This window comes from Acanthamoeba castellanii, assembly GCF_000313135.1.
Source record: "Acanthamoeba castellanii str. Neff unplaced genomic scaffold scf7180000084756, whole genome shotgun sequence".
Lineage (NCBI taxonomy): Eukaryota > Discosea > Longamoebia > Acanthamoebidae > Acanthamoeba > Acanthamoeba castellanii.
Window position 1 is genome coordinate 23,831 of NW_004457498.1, and position 17,198 is coordinate 41,028.

The 17,198-nt window shown below is 57.9% G+C and overlaps 8 protein-coding genes across 8 annotated transcripts in view; 5 read left to right on the plus strand and 3 right to left on the minus strand.

Annotated features, from left to right (window-relative positions):
• Positions 1–35: 35 nt before the first annotated feature.
• On the minus strand, positions 36–1,424 carry ACA1_393000 (domain found in if2b/if5 domain containing protein; the record flags this gene model as incomplete). Its single annotated transcript, XM_004340649.1, has 1 exon — positions 36–1,424. The coding sequence occupies one exon, from the start codon at positions 1,422–1,424 to the stop codon at positions 36–38; it is 1,389 nt and encodes a 462-aa protein (XP_004340697.1).
• A 549-nt stretch (positions 1,425–1,973) lies between these two features.
• ACA1_393010 (histidine-tRNA ligase) lies at positions 1,974–3,944 on the plus strand (the record flags this gene model as incomplete). The annotated part of the gene is made up of 8 exons (XM_004340650.1): positions 1,974–2,087; positions 2,146–2,200; positions 2,270–2,381; positions 2,465–2,579; positions 2,657–2,782; positions 2,880–3,093; positions 3,180–3,490; positions 3,570–3,944. 8 exons carry the CDS (start codon positions 1,974–1,976, stop codon positions 3,942–3,944), a joined length of 1,422 nt encoding a protein of 473 aa, XP_004340698.1.
• A 342-nt stretch (positions 3,945–4,286) lies between these two features.
• ACA1_393020 (uncharacterized protein) lies at positions 4,287–4,639 on the plus strand (the record flags this gene model as incomplete). Its single annotated transcript, XM_004340651.1, has 2 exons — positions 4,287–4,398; positions 4,473–4,639. 2 exons carry the CDS (start codon positions 4,287–4,289, stop codon positions 4,637–4,639), a joined length of 279 nt encoding a protein of 92 aa, XP_004340699.1.
• A 793-nt stretch (positions 4,640–5,432) lies between these two features.
• ACA1_393030 (uncharacterized protein) lies at positions 5,433–5,885 on the plus strand (the record flags this gene model as incomplete). The annotated part of the gene is made up of 2 exons (XM_004340652.1): positions 5,433–5,670; positions 5,752–5,885. 2 exons carry the CDS (start codon positions 5,433–5,435, stop codon positions 5,883–5,885), a joined length of 372 nt encoding a protein of 123 aa, XP_004340700.1.
• A 710-nt stretch (positions 5,886–6,595) lies between these two features.
• Positions 6,596–6,978, plus strand: ACA1_393040 (uncharacterized protein; the record flags this gene model as incomplete). Its single annotated transcript, XM_004340653.1, has 2 exons — positions 6,596–6,737; positions 6,803–6,978. The coding sequence occupies 2 exons, from the start codon at positions 6,596–6,598 to the stop codon at positions 6,976–6,978; spliced, it is 318 nt and encodes a 105-aa protein (XP_004340701.1).
• Positions 6,979–7,126: 148 nt separating this feature from the next.
• On the minus strand, positions 7,127–10,662 carry ACA1_393050 (RhoGEF domain containing protein; the record flags this gene model as incomplete). Its single annotated transcript, XM_004340654.1, has 11 exons — positions 7,127–7,386; positions 7,481–7,564; positions 7,640–7,793; positions 7,887–8,048; positions 8,136–8,231; positions 8,313–8,420; positions 8,528–8,690; positions 8,785–9,131; positions 9,272–9,356; positions 9,458–9,893; positions 10,206–10,662. The coding sequence occupies 11 exons, from the start codon at positions 10,660–10,662 to the stop codon at positions 7,127–7,129; spliced, it is 2,352 nt and encodes a 783-aa protein (XP_004340702.1).
• Positions 10,663–10,935: 273 nt separating this feature from the next.
• On the minus strand, positions 10,936–14,708 carry ACA1_393060 (uncharacterized protein; the record flags this gene model as incomplete). The annotated part of the gene is given in 10 exon segments (XM_004340655.1): positions 10,936–11,079; positions 11,090–11,531; positions 11,564–12,224; positions 12,299–12,786; positions 12,863–12,959; positions 13,031–13,110; positions 13,200–13,273; positions 13,334–13,476; positions 13,546–13,679; positions 13,762–14,708. 10 exon segments carry the CDS (start codon positions 14,706–14,708, stop codon positions 10,936–10,938), a joined length of 3,210 nt encoding a protein of 1,069 aa, XP_004340703.1.
• Positions 14,709–15,513: 805 nt separating this feature from the next.
• ACA1_393070 (Vault protein interalpha-trypsin) overlaps positions 15,514–17,198 on the plus strand; it is a gene marked incomplete at both ends in the record, with an annotated part of 6,761 nt that continues 5,076 nt past the window's right edge. The window contains 9 exons of the mRNA XM_004340656.1: positions 15,514–15,665; positions 15,736–15,809; positions 15,878–15,961; positions 16,057–16,109; positions 16,179–16,229; positions 16,309–16,408; positions 16,507–16,675; positions 16,765–16,921; positions 16,996–17,131. Coding sequence (XP_004340704.1) covers positions 15,514–15,665; positions 15,736–15,809; positions 15,878–15,961; positions 16,057–16,109; positions 16,179–16,229; positions 16,309–16,408; positions 16,507–16,675; positions 16,765–16,921; positions 16,996–17,131 — 976 coding nt within the window. The remainder of the gene's footprint in view (positions 15,666–15,735; positions 15,810–15,877; positions 15,962–16,056; positions 16,110–16,178; positions 16,230–16,308; positions 16,409–16,506; positions 16,676–16,764; positions 16,922–16,995; positions 17,132–17,198) is intronic.

The window sequence follows — 17,198 nt, forward strand, 5'->3', positions numbered from 1 at the left end:
AGAGAAAAAGAAAGGGGGGGGGTGTGAACGAAGGCTTAGAGGGCGTCGATCTCGGCGAGGGTCTCGGTGTCGACGGGCTTGGCCTCGGGCACGACTTCCTCCTCCTCCTCCTCTTCACCCTCTTCGTCCTCGTCGTCTTCATCTTCGCCGCCCTCGCCGTCGGACTCCTCGTCGGCCTCCTCGAGCCACTTGCAGAAGGGCTCGGCGGCCTTGGCGAACTGGGTGGGCTTGTTGACGAGGCCGCCGTACCAGATGAGGATGTTCTCCTCCTCGAGCACCTCCTCGTCGTAGAGGAACTTGAGGATGGAGGGCGCGAGCTTCATCATGCCGGGCCTGACCGCGGCGGGCTGCTTGTTGGCGAACGAGTCCATGGCGACGATGAGCTCGCGCTGGCTGGCGGGGTTGGAGGTGATGAACTTCTGCAGGGCGCCCTTGGCGACCTTGACGCGCTCGACGAGCTTCTTGAGATCGCCGAGCACGTCGGAGAAGACGGCCTCGAAGATGAGGGCGTTGCGGGCGGGGTCGTCGAGGAAGTTCTCCTTGACGAGGCGGATGACGTCGTTGACGACCTGGTCGGCGGCGGGCTTGGTGGCCAGCAGCTTGCGCAGCTGCTCGGCGGCGGGCTCGTCCTTGGCCTTCTCGTTGGCGACGAGGGCCTTGAGGCGGTCGGGCACGAGGGTCTCCATGCGCTCCTTGGCGGCCTCCTCGGAAGTGTCGATGGCCCAATCGTCGTCGGCCTTCTTCTTGGTCTCCGAGGGCGAGGCAGCCTTGTCGCCATTCTTCGAAGAAGAAGCAGAGGAAGATGTGGTGGTGGCCGAATCGGAATCGGTTGATTTGGCGGTGTTGACGACGATGGCCTCCGTGACGCCGGGAGGGGCCTTCTTGGTGTTGGTAGTCATGATGTTGGACTTGAGCGGGGGGTTGTTGATGGCGAATCGTCTGAATTTCTCGTTCATGTCCTTGACCGATGTGAGCAGGCCCTTCCATCCGCAGGAGCGGCAGGCCATGCGGACGTCCTTCTTGTTGCCCTGGCCGCTGTAGGTGAGCTCGGGGTAGCGACACTTCTTGCAGAGCACGAACTCGCGGATGAACCGCACGAGATGGTCGCTCAGCTCGGGGAGCGGATACTCGCCCGAGATGCTGCCCCTCTCGCGTTCAGGCTTCTTCTTATCGTACTTGGCCTGCGCACCGATGACCTTGGCCAGGTAGTTGGGGATGTAGGACGGGGGCAGATGCAGATCCTTGGAGACATCCTCGAGATTGGTGAGCGAGGTGCGGACCATCTTGCCATTTCCGATGACCTGCACCTGCAGTTGTCTCATCTTGTAACGATAGAACGGATCGCTCTGCATCGCCGGGTCGATGGCGATCGTGAGCGGGGCGCTCGTCATGTAGATTACGTACGGCTGCTGCGTCTTATCCATGGTGATCGTTGATTTTGTGTGATGTGAGAAACATCATTCAATGATGATGAACGCAACGAAAGTGGCCCAGCCTTATTTTCCACCATTTCTCCGGCATTCCGAGCGTTCCATTCCATTCCCCGATATTTTTTTCCTTCCTATTTCTGGAATGTGCCCAAGAGCCATTCCACATTCAAGAGGTGAGGCGCAGACTCCATTCAATTGATACTGTAGTGGACTGTAAAATGTTCCATTGTTCTGTTTCACATCCTGCTTCATGTACATTCTCCACCCTTCTATTGCCTTCTCAGGGTCAAAGTTGTACCAACCTCATTCTTGCTGGTGCATCAGTTAATAGATCCATGATCAAACCTTCTCATAAATAAAGAAACTCCTGGTGCAGCCTTTGTGGGGTGCAGGGCACTGCCTTTATGGGCGTGGTGAAGTGTCCCAGGTTCATTTCCGAGTTTTTTCTTAGGGTGCCTTCTCTTCCTTTTCGACAAATTAAATATACTGTTTTCTGGCGACCACAAATCCAATTTGTAATTGCACCACTCGAGCCACGACAAGATGGAGGGCATCAAGGTTGAAGAGACCAAGCCGCAGCAGGCCGCGAAGTCAGAGAAGCAGAACCAGAAGAAGCCCGCTGAAGGCAGAGCCATGAGAACTGGCGGAAAGAAGAAGGTTCCTGATTGATTTTTTTCCATTCGCTCTACCCGCTAACATTTCACCTTTCATCCAGGCATCGGGCGTCATTCCCAGTGAGCCGATTGCAGGCGTCCGCGATTTCCCTCCTGGTACCCTTCAAACTTCTCAAATACCCCCGCCAATTTCTTTCGCATTCTCACATTATGATTTGGGTGCAGAGGAAATGAGGAAGCGCACCTGGTTGTTCGACAAGTTCAGGGAAGTCGCTCGTGTCTTCTCATTCCAGGAGTACGATGCTCCCGTGCTTGAGTACGAAGAGCTCTACACCAGGTTCGTCCCCTCCCGTCGCGCCCCTGAATCGTTTTGTAGGCTGGAGCGGCGCTCACCGCCTTTTGGCCTTCACCGATCAACAGGAAGGCTGGCGAGGAGATCACACAGCAGATGTACAACTTCGTCGACAAGGGAGACCAGAAGGTGTCGCTCCGCCCCGAGATGACCCCGTCTCTGGCCAGGCTCGTCATCCAGAAGGTTCGTGCCTCCTCTGTTTTGGAAGTCTCCCGCAGGGACCACACCAGCTCACGTCTTGCTGTCGCTTCCTCCCTCAGGGCAAGGCGCTGATGGTGCCGGTCAAGTGGTTCAGCATTCCCCAGTGCTGGAGATTCGAGACCGTGACCCGGGGCAGGAGGAGGGAGCACTACCAGTGGAACATGGACATCATCGGCGTCAAGGAGGTACATCAATCACAGACGAGAGGCGCCTACGCTATTATTATTATTCTCGCCAGCCTCCTTGGTTCAAGCGAGCGCGCTCTCTCTCTTCGTGTGACAGGTGACCGCCGAGGCCGAACTGCTGGCTGCGATCGTTGCCTTCTTCAAGTCGGTGGGACTCAGCGCCAAGGAGATCGGCATCAAGGTGTCCAGCAGGAAGGTGATCGAGAAGATCATCGACGATCTCAAGATCCCCAAGGAGGTCTTCGCCCAGACCTGCATCATCGTCGACAAGCTGGACAAGCTCGAGAGGGCCGACGTGGTGCAGCAACTTGGTATGTGTGCACCACACTAGACCCGCTGGGCTCGCCAACACCACAGCAATCCTTACGCTGTTGTGTGTGTGTGTGTGTGTGTGTAGCCGCTTTGGACCCTCCCGTCCCGGAGGAAGTGGCCAGCAGGCTGATCGACACCCTCTCGGTGAAGAGCATCGAAGAGCTTGGTGCCCTCATCGGCGAGGAACACGAGGCCGTCAAGGAGCTCCAGAAGCTGTTCTGGCTCGCCCAGAGCTATGGCTACGCCGACTGGATTCAGTTCGATGCCTCGGTGGTCCGTGGTCTGGCCTACTACACCGGCATCGTGTTCGAGGGCTTCGACAGGACTGGCGGCATTCCCCGCGCCATCTGCGGCGGCGGTCGCTACGACAGGCTCTTCTCCACATACGGCGCCAAGGTACGCCACACACACACACACACACGCACGTGTATCCAGCGTGGCCGATCGTGCTCATGCGACGTGACGCGACGCACAGGACATCCCTTCGTGCGGTTTCGGCTTTGGCGACTGCGTGATTATGGAGATCCTGGAGGACAAGAAGCTGCTCCCGAGCTTCGCCCCCAAGATCGACGACATCATCCTCGCCTTCAACGAGGAGCTCAGGCCGGCCGCCAACGAGCTCGCCATGGCCCTTCGGATTCAGGGTCGCGCCGTCGAGATCGTGCTCGGCGAGGGCAAGAAGCTGAAGTGGGCCTACTCGTACGCCGATCGCCTGGGCGCTGACAGGGTGATGCTGATTGCTCCCGACGAGTGGAAGGAGAGGAAGATCCGAGTGAAGGACATGAAGAAGCAGACCGACAAGGACGAGAACCAGTACGACGTCCTCTACGACGACCTCGTCAAGCAGTAGTGGCCAGCCGGCGCTGAGCTTCTTCTCTTGTGCTCTTTTTACGAACATTTCGATAAACGTTTCGTAACAACTTCGGAAAGCTGTTTGGAATTTGGTAGGCCCAATACACAAGCTTATTTTTTGAGCAGCGATCACCAATAGGGGCTGTGATCCGAGAGGCTGCATATCCTCGATGCCAGAGAAAGGCAAGTGGGACGCGGTCGTGTGGTTGGTTGGAACACCTGCCACGACATCCCGTGTGGGACCATAAAATCAGGGCCATGTCCAGCCATTAGAACATCAACAACAAACAACAGCAGCAGCAGCAAGCAGCAACTTCTCCAGAGCAACCAACTACTAATCATGCAGACCACCAAGTTCGTCGTCTTCGCTCTCCTCGTGTGCCTCTTCTTCGTCGCTGCGGCCTTTGCCCAGAATGCCAACAGACCTGGCCAGAACGCTGAGACCGACTTCGGTGCGTTTCACACCTTTCCGTGGCTCTCCTACTTGTTCGAGGTTCTCACCAGTTTCTTCTCTCCCTCTCTGCAGAGTTCAACCAGAACCACTTCAACGGCATCAAGAACGCGGTGCGCGAGGGCAGCCGTGGCGGCGACAGCCGCGGCAGCGGCAGGGACGTCGACATCGATATCGACATCCAGCACCTCAAGATTGAGTTCGAGAAGAACTTCTTCATCCTCATCAAGAAGGGTTACTAAGATGGCCAACCTCACGCCTGCGTGAGTCACCACCAGCTTCCGCCCAGAAGAACCCCTCGTGCAGTCGCCTGAGAAGTACATCATTTTTCCTTTAGGAACAGCCAAAGACTTCAGCAATAAAATTTGGATTATCATACTGCTGGTGGAAGCAACAACAATCATCAGCCGATTCACACAAATCTGGGCATGACCGGTTCCGTGTTACTTCTACTTGTGTCCCACAAGAGCAACGGAGTGGAGTGGGTCCGCACCTTTGGTAAGCGCATCTTGCTTGGTGAAGGTCGGGCTGGTGCCAAGGTCGGAGAGTTTCATAGCGCGCAGGCGGTCCTCATCAGGACTCAATAAACTCTCGACGACATCACCACCTTTTTTTCTCCCGTTTTCGTAGGGGCTGATTTACGCTCACTTTGTACATTCACCGCTGAGTGAAGGGAAAGCCACAGAGGAGGAAGTCGTTTCAAAAGAGAGCCCCCTCGACATTGAGGAGCTAATTCTGCCTGCTAGGTACCGCCGAGATTCTTCTTCTGCCATTTGCCGCGAGATGTCGCTCAGCAGTTGATGAAGTACTGCGGTGATGCGGGACTTAGCCGACGCCTCTCCGAAGGCTCGGCAGGCGGTCTAAATTAGGTTATGTCGGCAAGAATGGGAGAAAGGATATGGAAGCGACCAACCAGAGACCGAGGCCATGTGGCCCAGCTCACGGCGACCAGCTTCTCCACCTTTTTAAAGGATCCCACTCAACGCAGTCTTGCACCCAACAACACCCACACCTACTACAACACTGACTGACAAGATGAAGACCTTCACCTTCGCCGCTCTCTTCGTGCTCGCCTGCCTGCTTGTGGCGTCAGCCCTTGCCGACTCGGGCGACAGCGAACGCCGCCCTGGTGGCTCCGGCGCTGGTGGCTCTCGCCCCGGTTCTCCTGGTGGCGCTACTGGTGAACCCGGCGCTGGTGGTAGTACTGGGGGCACGACCGTGGAGGAGGACGACATGGCCACCTTGTTCAACAGCATCAACGGAGCCAATGGCAGTACGTCCTCCCACCGACGGCCTGATGGCTTTCCTTGGCGCGTCTCGTGCTGAGTGACTGACACACTCCAAACCTGGTCAGTTCTGGGTGCGGACACGTTCTCCCAGCTCTCGGCAGCCACCAGCGGCCACAACGGGCTGGAGAAGCTCGAGATCAACCTGAACATCAAGGTCGTCCTCGTAAAGATTGGCGACAAGACTTTCAGGCTCCACTGAGTGACCTGATCACCCACCAACTTCCTTTTCTCGTTCACCGACCAGTTTGACGAATAAAAGAAGCACTTTTACAGTAATTCGTCTATGAAAGTGGGCATCACGGGCGTGGGGAGTGACGCCTATGGCTTATGTCGCACCAGCTCACCTCATAGCCGCCACTGCTCTTGCTGCCCGAGGCATCACTTCGTTTTTTTCTGCACCCTGCGCGGGCTGGAGAACGCATGGCAGCCCGTTGTGTAGTCCGAAGCTCCCCACTAGGCTTGCACAGTGTTTTCATTGGTGGTGATGACTTCGCCCGTCGTCAGCATCTCGCCTCTGCCGGTCACCACCACCAGCACTCGACCGCTCTCCCAGTAAGCAAACTGTAGGCGCGAAATGAAGGTATAATGTGGTAGTGCTGGTACCCACCGGCACATGCCATTACACTCACACTACACATGACGGCCACTACGGACGGGGCATGCTCTGAGCTGGCCAACAGCATTCACCAGCCATTACTGACACATATTTGTCGACTACGGGTGATCCCGCTTTCCATTCTGGTACATTGAGACACAGGGCCGTCGTTGGGCGGAACACCTGCCACCGCTCCTGGCGCGGGGTCTTATTAAAGAGGCTCACACCCTTGATTGTCTCTACCTTATACAACAACACCAACAACAAGCAGCACCAGCTCTGCTCACTACTGTCATCAATCAACTGCAGTCATGATGAGCCTCAAGTTTGCAGCCATCGCGCTCCTGGCGTGTCTCTTTGTCGCCGCGGCCTTCGCCCAGGGCCAGCAACGCCGTCCGGGTGGTGGTGGGGGCAGCGTAGGAGATGAAGCCTACGGCGACCTGAGTGAGTTCCAGAGTACGCACACCGAGCCCTCTCCATTCCAGCGTTTGGCTGACTGTGTGTTGTGCGCGTGTGCTTAGCGTTCAAGAAGGAGGACTTCAAGGGTATCGAGGAGGCCGTCGATAGCTTCCTGCACTTCGGGGAGGAGTCGCGCGAGGTGGACAGGAAGGGAGGCTACCACCACGACAAGGACAACGGCCTCAAGACCCTCGAGCTCGACTTCTCCTTCAACCTCTTCGCCCTCATCAAGAAATAAGCTCCTTTGACGGCCGCCAGCCTGACCCCTCGTAGCAGGATAGAGCAACCACACACTACCCGCGTCACCATCACCAAAAGAATGAAGATCTGTCGCTTCGCTTTTTCTACTGCAAAAATTTTCAGTCCGAATCGATGAGCGCAGGGGTTCAAGGGGAGAGGGAGGTGGCGGGGAAGGTGGAGGGACCGGAGGGAGGCGACGGGGCCTTGACCCGCTCGAGGACGGCGCTGGAGGCCAATTCCTCGAAGTGGCCCGAGCTGGAGCTGGCGCTGCGGGCCGAGAGGCTCTGCAGCTTCTGCATCTTGCCGGTCAGGCTCGTCAGCCACTCCTGCTTCTCCTCTACACTGTCGAAACGCAACGTCGTCACGTCCTTCTTGTAGGCGATATCGATCACGTGGTGCTGGTCGCCTGCTCCCCCCAACCACCATCGAAATGTTGTCAACAAACAAACGATTGACACTTGATGAACAGAGCATCGAGCAGTCTCGGGTCGAGTGCGCACCCTTGTCGGGGAGGTCCAAGAGCGAGGCTTGAGCGAAGGGAATCATGGATACCACCTTCAACATCGCATCCTTCCGTCGTGAGGCTGACGGGGGGGGGAGAAGAGCGAAGAGCGTCAATCATTTCAAAAGAACGAAGAGAGAGAGAGAGAAATACGTACAGCCGGGCTTGTCCTTGTCTTCGGCAAGGATGAGCAGATCGGTGAAGAGGAAGAACCGCCGGCGGAAGCTCTCCGACCGATCCTTGGCAACTTCCATCAGCTTGCCCTCCTGCACCAGCCGTCGGCCGGGCACCATCAACTGTACACCGAATTTCTGAGGGGACAGACACAACACGCAACACCGGCGCAAAAACGTGTTTTGAGTCTCCTGACAACGGTGAGTGTCGTTGCGTGCGTGCGTGTGTACCTCTGTATTGGAGAGTCGGCTGATGATCCTGGCGATGACCTCTCGATCCTCGTCGGCCTGCTTCTTCTCGTTGACCGACGTCACGACGGCTTCGATCTTGCCGAAGGCCTCTTGCAGATGCGGGTAGTCGACATGGGCTTCATCCGTGTGCTTGATCAGCTCCTGCTCGTTCACACCACTCGCGATCGTCAATTCACGCGGTAAAGGAGAGATTGAGGGGACCACGACGGGACTCAGTGCATCGCGTACCCGCATCAACAGCGGATATTTACAGAGGCGCTGGACCGGTTTGATCAGGTAGTCGCGCAGTGTGAGGCCGTTGAGCTCGGGGTTCACTGCCATTTTCTGAATTCCATGCACAAGAATGAACGGGTCAGCCAGGGGCTCAAGCGAGTGGTGGATTACATATTGGATCGCGCCACGCACCTCTTGGAAGGCTCGGAATCGGGGATTGGTCTTGCTGGCGTTCACGACCGCCTCACGCGCGGCCGCTTGGTTGCTGCAGTACTGGGAGTACATTTTCAAATAGTCGGCCTGCGCGACAAAAGAACGAAGAGAAAGAGCATCGGAGTTAAAACTGAGGGAATTTGGGGACAAAAGGCAGATGGACGGGAGGGGGGGGGGTGGAGTAGGAGGCGCACCAGTAGGACAAAGCACTGGCCGAGCTCTTCGCCGTTGGTCTCCTTGACTCTCTTGGAGATATCATCATACAGCTCGGAGTTGACATGCAGGAGCATGCTCAGGTTCGAGAAGATCGTGCTCAACTCCTCTTTGGTGAGAATGCCCTCTTCGTCCAGCGGCATCCTGTTGTGTACACCGGCATGCATGTGAGTTTTCTGCACAACCGCACGCGCACGACACGCACGACACGCACGATAAACACAAGAGAAAGTCGAACCGGAAGAGGGTGAGCATGATTTTGAGGTCCTGGACGTAGTCCCGTTCGGTGTTGACGATTTCGTTGATCACCCGGTTGCGTTGTCGCTGCTTCTCGGGGACGTCCTCGCCCACGGGCAACACCTCGCGCTCGCGCTTTCGCCGCTCCTCGCGCTCGCGCTTGTCCTTCTCCTCTTCGACCATCTTGGCCTTCTGGTTGAGGACCCACAGCGGGTTCATCTTGCGGGCCGACGCCGGCTGCATCAGCGAGTCCGGCGTGGACGACACGCGACGGGGCGACTTGTCGCTGTTGCTCCCTCCTCGCGCACTGCCGTCGCCGAAGACCGATGACAGGTTGATAGAGATGTTCTGTCGGCGCCCCGCGTCAGGCCACACGCTCTCAAGCCAGTACAGTGGACCGCACGACACGACACGACACACACGACACACGCGACACGATACACGATACACGAGGCGCACACGACACATGGTGGAACAGAAGCCATTACCTTGAGCGAAACGAAGCGTTCGAGCGAAGGCGTCTCCTTTGCCGGCGTGACAGAGTCGCGGCTGGCTGATCTTGGGTTGAGTGTTCTGTCCACCCCACGCAATCGTGAGCACGGTGCGTGTGCGGTGTGTGCGGTCGTGCGTGTGGTGTGTGCGTGTGCGTGTGCGTGTGCGGAAAAAAGCAGTACTGGCGATCGATGTGATTGATCTGTTTCTTGAGCTCCACCATCGAGCCGGAGCGCGTCAGATTCTTCCGCAGCTTCTCCGTGTTGCCCTTGGCCTCACCATCACCGCTGCCACCCTCCTCCCGCTGCCCGCCGCCGTGCTCCGCCTCGCCGTCGCCCTCCGCATCGCCCTCCGCGTCCTCGCCGTTGAGCTTGACCGACAGCGAGTGCCGCGAGGCCGTCGGCAGCGGGAGGCTCTTGTCCTCCTTCTTCTTGCGGCGGGACGAGTGGCCCTTCTTCTGTTTGTCCTTCTTGTCCTTCTTGGCCTTGGCCGAGCCGGCGCCCTCGTCCTGTTCGTCGCCCTCGACGGCGACGGCGGCGGCGGCCTCTTCGTCGCCCTCGAGGCCCGCAGCTGCCCCGTCCGCCGTCGGAGCATTCTCTCTTCGCTTGAGCTTGCTCGCTGTGTGCCACAAGAAACAAAGAAAGAACGAAAGAAAGAAGACGAGAGAAGAAGAACACGCGTCAGTCGCTCAGCGCGAGAACAACGGAACGAGGAGGGAGGGGGGGAGACCAGGTGGCGAAGTCAACGACAACAAAAAAGCGACCGGCGCGAGGCGTGTTTGGCCAGCACTTTTTTGTTTCCGTTATTATTTGTTTTAAAATAATAATAAAAGCCATAAATGGAAAATTGAATTACAACTTATTCACATAAATAATGGAATTAATACAACATAAGAATAGAAAGTGAAGGGTGACGGGGGGGGGAGTGCACCTCCAGGCCGGCGGAACGAGCCCAGGAGGGAGGCGGCCGTTGCGCCGTCCGTCGCGCTTCGCTTTCGCTTGGCCTGGGCGCTGAGGCTTCGATCTTTCACCTGGGCCATGGTGAGCCGCCTGGCCGAGGTCGGCGACGCGCCAGCAGATGACGACAGGCCCTCCATCACTCCATCTCCTCCTGCCGCCGCCTCGTCGTCGATGTTGAGCGCCTCATCTGCCGAAAAATCTTCCTCGGTGTCGACCTTGGCTTCATCGTCGGTCGTTGAGTCGTTGCCACCGGCGTTGCCCTGCACTTTTTCTTTCACGACGCGCGAGAGGCGTTCGATGCGCGAGCCCCCTCTCTTCTTCTTTTTCTCCTTGTCCTTCTTCTCCTTGTCTTTCTTTTCCTTCTTCTCCTTCTTGGTCTGGGCCGTTTGGGGATGATCCTCGCTCCCTCCCAACTTTATCTCCGACATCTTTCCTTCGCTTTCGTTCTTTTAACCACCTTGCCTTCGTTCTTTCTTTTGGCGAGAGTGAGAGGTGAGAGGTTGTGCTTGAGGCTGTACTTCGGCCACTCTCCGGGCCTTCACTTCGCTCTCGTGTTTGTTGCGCAGGCTGAGAGATAAAATGACACTAAACCAACAACAGCGCAACGGTCGCCCGCCTTATGCCATTTTAGCTCCGGACTGGTTTCCTCGACAACCTCACCGTGTTTGAAATTTCACACCAAGAGAACGAAGCGGTGATGATCACTTGGTCGGGGCAGCGCCGCCGGGTTTCTTGTTTCGCGGCCGGCGTGGTCGGGCGGCGGACTCCTTGAACTGAACCAGGTCTTGCTCGCCGTCCACCGCCGCGAACTTGTGCCACTTGTAGCCCTTCGCCCTCTTCTTCGGCTGCGGCAACGGCGTTGGTGAAGGCAGCGATGACGGCGTACCCCTCTCCGCCGCCCTCGGTGGCTGAGAAGTGGTGGTCTTCGCCGTCTTGGCTGTCGCCGATGCCGACGTGAGCGACGGCGGTGAAGTTGATGATGTTGAAGTGGAGGTTGATGGTGATGATGATGAAGTAGAAGTTGAAGTCGACGTTGAAGTTGAAGAAGATGGAGAGAGAAAGAGTGTGTGCGGAGTGGGCTGCAGCAGAGATCGGTGTGGTGGCGCCGCGGGCCGAGCAGAGTCGGGGAAGAAGGGCGACGCCGAAGCCAAGGTCGGCCGCGACGGTGGTGTTGACCGCTGCGTCGAGAGGCGGGGTGGAAGGAGCTGCTCGCCGTACATCGCCGCCGACGAGGTGAGCGGCTCCGGGACTGGCGGCATCGGCGACGGCGCCCAGGCCTGGGGCGGTTGGGCCACCGCTGCTGGGAGCGGCGGATGACGAGCAGAGTACTCTGCCTGCGGCAGGTGGTACTGATGAGGCAGGTGCTGCGGGGCGTGGTAGTAGTGGTAGTCGCTGTGCTGCAGGCGGGTGCTGGCGAGAGGGTGGTCCGCCATTACAGCGCCTGCATAGTGCGCCGCCGCCGAGCCGTGAGCGTAGGGCCGGGTCGTGGTGACGGGGTAGACCGGCCCACGGGACGAACTGATCGGGGCCGGCGTGGGCAGAGTGGGAAGCGAGTGAAGAGATCGGTCGTGACGACCAAAAGGTGTTGACGACGTCAGCGTGAGCGAGGACGACGTGGCGGGCGAGCTCGGCGAAGTCGAGCTCCGAGAGCCGGCGGAGGAGGGAGTGGGGAGGGAGGTGAACGCGGGCGGGGCGACGACTATCGTCAGCTCGTCTCTGCGTCGCTTCTCTGACGTTCGCCTCACGCCCGCGTCTTTCGTCGTCGGTTCGTCAACCAGCGCGATCTCGTGCAGGCGTTCGCTCAGACCCTGCGCAGCAACGACGGGCGGCGTCGGTGGGCGCTCGTTGGCGAGGGGCTTGGGGAGGCCTTCGAGCGCCTGGGCGTAGCCGGCGTACAGGCCGCATACGAGCGGGTATGTGGTGGCCAGCGGTTGGGTCACCTCCAGCAGTTCCTTCAGGTCGCACCACTGCCGAGTCTCCATCAGCGCCTCTGTACACATCGATGCCATGAGCGTCAGCGCACACGCACGCGCACCGCCGCACAGGACATCTCAAAGCACGTACCGACGGCGGCGGTGACCATGGGCTGCATGCCGCAGTACATGTACTGCATGAAGTGGGCGTTGCGCTTGGCGATCTGCAGGAAGCCGGACGCGGCGTGCGCCGAGAGGTCGGGCCGGTCGAGGCACCTGGCGCAGTCGGCCTCCAGGGCCTTGACGCACATGAGGAACGACACCCGCTGCATGTAGGGCAAGCGGCTATCCTCCCCCATGACATACTCGTCCTCGGCCTCACTGCTATCGTCGCTAGCCATCGCCGGCGGACTGCCCGATGCGATGCGTGCGTGCCCGCCTGCGCAGGCACCTTCGCTCTCGGCTTCGGCTTCGGCTTCAGCCTGCAGGTCGGCCTCGAGCGTACCTAGGGCGCGCAGCAGAGGGAAGAGATGGCGGCGCCCGGCCTCGCCGCGGGCAGCGGGCTGGGCCGCCGCTCGGGCCTTGTAGATCGACAAGCCGGCCATCACATTCAGCAACAGCATGCCAACTGAGTTGCCCCTGTTGTTGGTGGTTGGTTGGTTGGTTGGAGTTGACAGAGAAAATTCTGTAGTTGATCGCGAGTCGTTGGTGGTACCTGTCGACGGCGCTGATCATGGGCAAGCCGGCGCGCTCGAGAGACTCGAAAGGAAGCGACACTCGGCAATACGGCAACCGCCGGGCGTGCAAGTATTCTGTAGTTATTGGGGAAATAGAGAGGAGTTAAAACCCTGATGAAAGCGGCGGGTTGTGGGGAGTACCGTACCGCGTCGGAGGTGGATGAGCTCTTTGGCGGTGGTGGAGGGTAAGAACGTCGCACCGTAGATGCATCGCAGGAAAGTGTCACTGTTGGTTATTGACAAAGAGAGTAGTTGGTGAGTTGACAAACTGTAGTGTTTCGATCACCCACGCATTGTAGATGTTGAATAAAGCACCTGTTGAGCATAGCGACGCTTCGGCAGATGTTGGCCGAGAGAGACATGTAGTACCCACACTTATTTATGTCACACTGCATGCGTTGCGGTATGGAGTGAGTGGTTGATCTTATGGGCACTCAATCAATCCATACCTCGTAATAGAGCACATGTAGTGCTAGGACGTAGAGTGCCTGCGCCACGTTGTAGTCGGGATTGTCGAAGACTTCGCTGAGGGTCCATCGGGCTCTCTCGGTCATCTGCTTCGCCATCTCGACATTGCCGCTGTGCGTCGCTCCTGGGAGGCGACATGTTAAGCTCACGTTGAGTTGGGTGGTTCCTGAAAGACCTTGCGAGGTCCGCGTACCAATCAAAAGGCACACGTAGACATTTAGAGTGAGCGGGTAGTCCTCTCTAGCTTCATCGGGCGACGTCAGAGCGAAGCGGACCATCTCCTCGGTCATCGCCGCCGGGGCCAACGGTGAAATGCTCCAGAAGAACCTGCGCGCGCACACAGGTTCATCAGCAGACCGCAGCAGCAGCAGCAACAACGGGGAATACGTGTAGTGATGGTTCACCGTACTTGGCGTAGACATCACGGTAGGTTATGGCCAGGCACATGTTGTTGAAGTGGGCTCCTTCGAGCCACGACCTCGCTGTCGTGCGCGTGGTCTGCGGCTGTGTTGGTTGTTTCCCATCGTCCACCATCTCGTCGAAGCTGTCGTTGAGGAACAGCTCCCACTCCTCCTTTTGTCTCCGAGACGGTGATCCACCGTTCAGCGGCTCAGCCGCGGACGTGTTGTGCGCCGGCACTGGCGCTTGTGAGGCGAGATTGGTGGTGGTGGTGGTGGTGGTGGAATAGGAGTTAAAAAACCCGGCCGTTGTGTTGGTGAAGAAGCCGGCGTTGGACGATGCGGGCGGTGCTGCGTCGAAGGCCGACAGCTCAGGCGGGTGCGAAGAGTACGCCATGAGGCGCTGGGGCTGTCGATCTCCGCGATGCGACGCCGCCTCATCGGGCCGATAGCGCGACGCGGCCGGAAGGCTCCACTCTCCGCTGCTCTCCGAGCCGCTGCGATCGCAGTGGCCGTAGGCATCCGCCGCCGAGGAGAGCGCAGACGCCGGGCTGCTGCTCCCGCCGCCGCCGCCGCCGTGGTAGACCCCGATGCAGCTCGTGTCGAAGAGGCTCACCTGGCCGCCGCCGCCAAACGCCGAACTCATGATCCCCGTCTCCGGCATCGCGTTGATCGCATGTCCAGGGACCCGCGATGATGATGAAGAGGTGGTAGTGTTGTGAATCGGTTCCTCTACAACGCGTTGCTGCTGCCGCTGTGGTTGCTGTTGTTGTTGTCTTTGCAGCTTCTTTTCTTGTCGCTGCCGATCCCGCTCGTTCAGGTCGGCCTCGACCAGCTGGATGTCCTCCTCCGCCAACCATCGCCGCAGCGTTTCCGTGCTTCCGCTGTCGCTCGAGCTCAGCGAGGAGTGGATCGAACCACCGCCGACGTCGTGAGGCGTAAAAGTGCGATCCCACATAACAGGGCGGGAGCAGGCCTGATAGAAGCGACTCTGCGCAATCCACTACTTCATCTTAGAAGATGTAAAATCTCAACTCCTTGAAAGGAGATATATCTTTATTTATTTTATTGAAGGAGGGAGAGAGTACGGAGAGGGGGGGGGCAAAGCGAAGGTACCTTGACAAGAAAAGGTGTTGTGGCTCGCTCGAGCTTGTTCGCTTGTTCGCGTTACGGAGGTGGGACGAGAGCCGCAGACGATGGGTGCTTCCTCGGCAGTTTTTATCCCATCGCTATGTAGCCATCCCGCAGACACGGCGTGACAAGCAGTCTCCGAGCAGAACAGCCTGTGGTGGCCTAGTGCTGGTGCGCCGGCATTGCGAGACACGATCATTCTCGCACCTCTGGCCATCGGTCTGCACCCCACGCGAGATGGTGCACCGATGTCTTGGGAGCCACCTCGCTGCATAGGCACACGCACCAGAAGAGCCAAAAAAAGAATTGGCGGAACAAGATTATTTTATTTCTTGGAATGTAGAATATGTCATGGAATGCCAAGCACGACCTGTGTGCGGTGAAATGAGGTCAAACGTTTGTGTTGGTGAAAACAGCATTTCAGCCCACCACACCAACAGCGCAAGAAGAGCCAGCGCGCCACTCTCGTTTGGCCTGTTAGCCCTCCCCCACCCACCCAGTTAAGTCGACCTACCAAAACACAAGTATGTGCCGTTGTGGAGGTGCGCAGCCCTTCACTTTTCTTCTTTTTTAATTAACAAAGAGGGTTTTTTAAATAAACAATAAATGTCTGTCATTCTGTTTTCCCAGGTTATTTGTGGTACGAGCCTGTGCTAGAGCTCCCGAAGCCTACGCCTGTCCCTCTGCTGGCAGTGCATGTCGAGGCCACCCTGCAGGACCACTGCGCACGCGTCGAGATACGGCAGACCTTTGCCAACCAGGAGGACACGCCCATTGAAGCCACGTACGTGGCCGTTACTGAAGTTCTCTTTGTCTCTTCTCTGCTGCTAACCAACTGAGCGTACATGGTGCAGGTACCAGTTCCCGCTCGAGGAGGCCAACTCAGTGTGCGAGCTTCACGCCGAGATCGACGGACGCAAGGTGACGGGTACGGTGGCCACCCTAGATCCGCGGCCCTGGAGCGAGTGCCTTGACAGCTCTTTCTTCTCATTCCAGGCGTGTGCAAGCGGAAGGAAGATGCGCTCAATGACTACGACGATGCGATCGCCTCGGGGCACGGAGCCTACACACTCAACCAAGGTATGATCGCGCATGACCACGATTGTAACGCTACACAGCCCAACAACAACAGCAGACACGGCTTTTCGTTGACTGACCTTGTTGCTGGCCCGTAGACGACAAGGACATGCTCAAGCTGGCCGTTGGCAATTTGCCACCCAAGGCTGTGGTATGTGATGTGTTGCTGCTCCACTTGCCCAGTACGGCAGTCTGTTGACTACTACTGTTCATTCTCCAGGTCGTCGTCACGGTCGTGTATGTCACCGAGCTCAAATTCCACAACGGCGCCGTACGTCTACCTCACCCACTGGCTCGCACTGATCACACCCGAGTACCGATCATCGCTGGTTCTCTCTCTCTCTCGCTAGACGGAATGGATCCTGCGCTCCAACTCCAGGACACAGTCCAATTTCTTCAAGACGAAGGTGGCCTACAACATTCCTGATATCTCCATCCACGCCAGCTTGGGTACGCGTCGGGCCACCCATCAATCATTGTCATCATTTCGTAGAATCGAACTCTTGTTCATCCCGTTCTGTCTCTTGCATTGGTGGTTCTGTCATCAGATATGAGCAATAATATCGAGAGCGTGGCGTGCCCATCGCACACGATCGAGTACACTGCGGGTGAGATCCCGGGCGAAGGCTCCGCCAAGCTGGTGCTCGCAGATGCCTCCCAGACGAGGCAGCTGGACAAGGACTTCGTTCTTCTCGTTCATCTCGCCGAGTCCAGCGGGTAGAGTCACCCCCCCATCTTATCTTGGATTTTTAATCATACACTCACCCCCTCCCTCAATAACACCTCATCGCCTTCGCTTCTTGCAGAAGTCTGGCACGTCTGGAGGAGAACGACAACGGGAAGCTGTGTGCCATGGTGGCCGTCCAGCCCAAGCTGGAATGGCCCGAGGGGGTCAAGCTGAACAGTGAGATCGTCGTCATCGTCGACCGGTCGGCGAGCATGGCCGGGAAACGCATCGCTCAGGTACGTATCAACCACAGCGCACCTGACTTAACACCCTCCTGCTAGTGTCCCTCCTGACCATGCCCCACACGCAGGTCAGAGACAGTTTGCAGCTCCTGATTCGAAGCCTCCCCGAAGGCGTACTGTTCAACATCGCTGGGTTCGGCTCGAGAGTCGACTTTCTATTCAAGGACGGGTCGGTGGAGTATACGCCCGAGAGCTTCCAGAGCGGTACACACGCTCGCACCCACCCACACTGTGTGTGTCATTTTTAACTCTGAAAACGAATCACAGCGAC